Source organism: Bidens hawaiensis, unplaced genomic scaffold (assembly GCF_021521415.1).
Source record: "Bidens hawaiensis isolate Kalapana, Puna unplaced genomic scaffold, B.hawaiensis_p1.1 tig00004283_1, whole genome shotgun sequence".
NCBI lineage: Eukaryota > Viridiplantae > Streptophyta > Magnoliopsida > Asterales > Asteraceae > Bidens > Bidens hawaiensis.
Window position 1 is genome coordinate 2,086,594 of NW_027491258.1, and position 4,826 is coordinate 2,091,419.

At 34.5% G+C, this 4,826-nt stretch overlaps 1 protein-coding gene across 1 annotated transcript; it reads left to right on the forward strand.

Moving 5' to 3' along the window:
* The first annotated feature begins 3,751 nt into the window (after positions 1 to 3,751).
* Positions 3,752 to 4,313, forward strand: LOC143626160 (flowering-promoting factor 1-like protein 1). The gene has a single exon (XM_077096319.1). The coding sequence runs from the start codon at positions 3,764 to 3,766 to the stop codon at positions 4,145 to 4,147; it is 384 nt and encodes a 127-aa protein (XP_076952434.1). The 5' UTR covers positions 3,752 to 3,763; the 3' UTR covers positions 4,148 to 4,313.
* Positions 4,314 to 4,826: the final 513 nt, after the last annotated feature.

A 4,826-nucleotide genomic window follows, 5' to 3' on the forward strand; every position in this document is an offset into this window, starting at 1 on the left:
CCTCCCATGTTTCACTGATTTGGAACAACCGAACAAATAAATAAGAAGAACGTGAGGGTTCATAACCCATTTGATTTGTGTGCTTCAAATTAAACGAACCAATTGACGTTTCTAATTATTCTCGAGGGTTTATAGGATGAACTTACTTTTCTTGAGTGCTTTTAAAGTTAGAGAAGTGGTGCATCAATGTTATAAAGGTGTTGCACTAATTCTCATAATAATTTTCCGTCGATTCTTCATTCTAGTTGATACATTTATATATCATTCTTAGGCGAATGTGTATCAACATATTCTAAGTTCTAACTCTCCATTGTTTTTTATCATAAATTTTCACTTACTACAAACATGTTTCAGTATATCATATTCCAGTAATATATTTAATTTAATCTAAAGCTAAAGGTAATTAATTAGTGTATATATGATTATATTCTTTATCATAATATGCTCTCAAATCATAACTTTCTCTCTAAATATATATGTTAATCCTAGCCAATGATTGCACGGTTGTACCTTATATATGTAGTCATGCATATAGGTGTAACTGTGTAAGTAAATAGTAATATTAATTACCCATGTGGAACTAAAATTAGGTACACGTTGAATCTTTGAAACAAATGGAATACTTCATAATGTTCCCAACAAACCTAAAGTGTCATACTCTATACAATATAATAACATAATATAACAATATATGCATGGCCTAACATTTTTCCTTTTCTTTAAAGCTTTATGTATATAGAACTTAATACATTCAGTCCATCATTAATCCTTAAGGCTGTACATATTCTTTCAATACTTACAAGACATACTAAATGTTGTAGAGAGGTTGGTTAATAAAAAAAACAATATCACGTATGCAATTGGATTTAATTTACCAATACAAAAACAAGTGTAATAGAGGAAGATTAGTAAACCAAAATATTGAAAAAATAAAAAATATTATTTGACTTAATTAGGGTTGGACCCCACAACACTTGGTTGTTAGTTAGACGGGGAGCAAGGCTTAAGGCTATAACATGAGCGGTGAGCCTACGGGGTGTCGTGGTTTTTAACATGAAATTCGGGTGATATGGTAGATTGGTGGCACTCCAGCTCCCACCTTCACAACACTTGATCTAATCTAAGTACATTAAACTTTTGTTACATTACGCTTATTATAAGTACAAATATTAATCTTAATACAAACTAACATGTTTATTCACATAAAAGTTTATTGTTTTTGTGCGGATGTTGGTATGCATATATGTATATGAGTATGAGTATTGTTTCATATCATGTGAATGCGAATGCATATTGCATGATGAAGCATAACCCTATGAAAAGGTGGAATTGAAAATTCAAAATATCAAAAACCTTTACATGACGCGAAAGAATACTCATACACACATACACACACTAATAATTATGAAAATTCGTCCACACATCACCTTAAAAAGCTTTATGAGATTTAATATGCCTTTTGATATGCTTATGCTTAATTGTGATCCATAAACATTCTGATATTGTATATGTTTAGAAGGGATTGATCCTCATTAGCAAGTGTTTAGGCCTTTATTCTCTTCACAATATTCCATTAACCTAATTAATGATATTTAGCTATTTCTTTTAGTTAGCTTTTGTATTATTATAATTAAACCTTTCCCTTTGTGCAAAACCAACAAACATCCTTGTTGAAAATGTAATTTGTAGTGAGTGGTTACTTGACGAATTGATGTAGCCTATTCTAGTTATGTAAAGTATTTTATCAAATAATATACAAAAGCGTGCACGTTAAGTAATGTATAGATTATATAATATTAGAATGGAAGTTTTTTAAAGTTATCCCTCTTGAACTTTCTTTAACATGGCATGATATCAAAATAATTAATCAAATTAGTAAGTTTATTCGTTTTGAGTTGCCATGTATAATTTGTTCACATCATGTTTTTGGCTAATAGAAATTAAAAATAATTATTTGGTTAATCCGTAGTTGGCAACTTTAACTTGCAAAAGCCGTTTAAATGTTTGCAACCTGCCAAACCTATTTAGATAATCAAGCTACGTGTCATGTTCAAGCAATTACATGCATGGTGAAAAATGTATTTGAATTAGAGTCTATATACCTTTGATACGAAATATAAAGGTCATGTTAAGATTAATCAAACTTTACTCGCCAATCCATTAATTTGCCACCCAACATATGAGCACCACATCACACCTTGTTATTGGGATAGTCATTTAGGGTTGTGGCAATCAGTAACAATTTGATTTTGTGAGTGGGTAGTCAAGCAATCATTTATCATCTTTATAACAAAAGTTTTAATAAAAATGGTTTTAGGTATTTGAGAGAGTAATGTCTATAATTAATGTTCATAGCCTTACATCGCTTATCACTAGATTCAAATATATATATATATATATATATATACTTGTTCGACAAACCGCTACCAGTGCATGAGTGATCATGTTATCATCTTTTCTTCCACGCTTATTTGGCAACACAAGACTACTACGAAACAATGGTGCACCTTAAACATTTAAATTGGGTGGTGGGGGGGGGGGGGGGTATATGTTATATTTGCGTTTTGGATTAGGAGGGGTCCAACCAAATAGAACTACTATTATTCAAACCTAATAGTCTAATTCTTAACCTGACGAACTATTATTTACCCGCGGGGGGGGGGGGGGGGGTTCCTTCTCGTCCAGTGGAAACTCCGCCTTTCGTGACTCCGCCTCTTCTACGAAAAAAGAATAAGACACTAATTAATGATACACATGCATAAATGGCATTCCGGTCTCACTCTTCATAACCCCACCATGATATTTTCCGATTTGTTATAGACAACCACATAAGAAATTCTTAGGATGCCACCCATCATGGTAGTTCTCTCATATTAGCACATCTAACTACAAAGTTCTAATGGTTTTGCCGTGCATGTTGCCCCAAAACACGTCATGTGGTGAATTTATTTAACGTAGCATCTCTTCTGAGATTCGTCTAAGGTGTGCCCTCTCCTATGAAAGTCGAGGGTTCGAGTTCCAATGGGAACTAAAATTAGGCCATACATACTAGGGCGACGAGTATTTGCCGCCTCTCATGTTGTTTTAGAAATTATTATTATATTTAAATGTGTGTGTGACACACACACACACACACATATATATAGGCTACAAAAGCACTACACCCCTAAAACAAAAGCTCACAATTTGTTGACTAAGAGCCATATGACACAAAACGCCCCAGTCAGCAAAATGAGGTGTTCGGTGATGTGGATTTTTGTTTTAGGGTGTAGTAGTGTTGTAGCGCGCGCGCACACACACACACATATATATATATATGGAAAGGTTATCCTAAAATTAAGTAGTTTTCTAGGAAGAATAGAAATAAATCATAACCATTGATCATGTTAATCAATGGTTGAGATTTAAATTACCAAAAACCGACATGAGAGGCGACAAATACTCGTCGCCTCCTTCCCCCCCCCCCACACACACACACTTTATCGGGGGGTGGTGTTCCAAAATTTTGTAGCCCCTTATCGCCTTTTTTGTCATCCCAGTACGTATGGCCTTAGGAGTAGATAGGATGATTGTGTGAGGAGTAGATTGCACAGATATATTGTGAGGAGCCATATTTTAGGAAAAGATACCATACCTGATGCATCATCTTAATTCCTTATTAGTTACAATTGTTTATAGTTTTATAAACATTTATATATACATGGATATGGAAGAATATATGCTCCTACCTAAGCAGCCTTCCTATAAAACCCTCCAAACCCCTATGAATTTTGCCATCTTCAATACTTATAATATATTAATCTGCACTTACTCAAGGTTAACTATGTCTGGTGTTTGGGTGTTCAAGAACGGTGTGGTTCGACTCGTAGAGAACCCTGGTGCTGGCTCCATGCAAGGTGCGTCTCGTGGGAAGGTGTTGGTGCACCTTCCCACGAACCAAGTGGTCACATCATACGAGGTTCTCGAAAGGATGCTCACATCTTTAGGATGGGAACGGTACTATGATGATCCAGACCTTTTTCAGTTTCATAAAAGATCAACGGTGCATCTCATCTCTCTCCCCAAGAGCTTCAATAAACTCAAGTCCATGCACATGTATGATATTGTGGTGAAGAATCGTAATGTGTTTGAAGTACGAGATTCTTAGTTAGTTGGCGTGTATTGTGTTCATGATCATGGTTGATTCGGTCTTTTGTTTGAAATATGTGTCGTTGTTAGTTGTGGTATGTTTCAAGATTTGATCATTTGTGTTATGCATGTGTTTTGATCGTTTAGTGTGGGGTTTTAGGGTTTATTGTTGTCGCAAAAGAGTTTGGTTGATTGGGTTTCAAGAATTTGTAAATCAAGTTCAGGAGTGATGAACTAGAAAGTAGTTGTACACAAATCATGTGGTTTATGTTAGTTTTGTTTCATCTTGTTTGTTTCATATAGCCGGACGTCACAATTTATCTAATCTCGCTGGTTAGTTTTTCTGATAACAATTCTCGTATTTAAAAAAACACCAACATACTATACATGGACACGAGTTCCAATCTTCTTTGATCTCTTTGATAAAAGGATCAATCTCTCTCTTCCCTCACTCTCTCTCTCTCTCTATATAAATATACCACACTACATATATACACAAAAAGCAAATTCTTGGGACCCAGGATACAGAAAGTTAAAAGTTTAAAGAGTGGACATATCCAAGTTTGATATCAATCCAACAACATAGTCGACAAGAAACCAATTGTAATCATAACTGGTAATAACAATAACTGAATCCTGAACTGTATAATGTTGTCAGGAAACATGCATGTTAATCTACATCTTTGTTACCAGAAAAT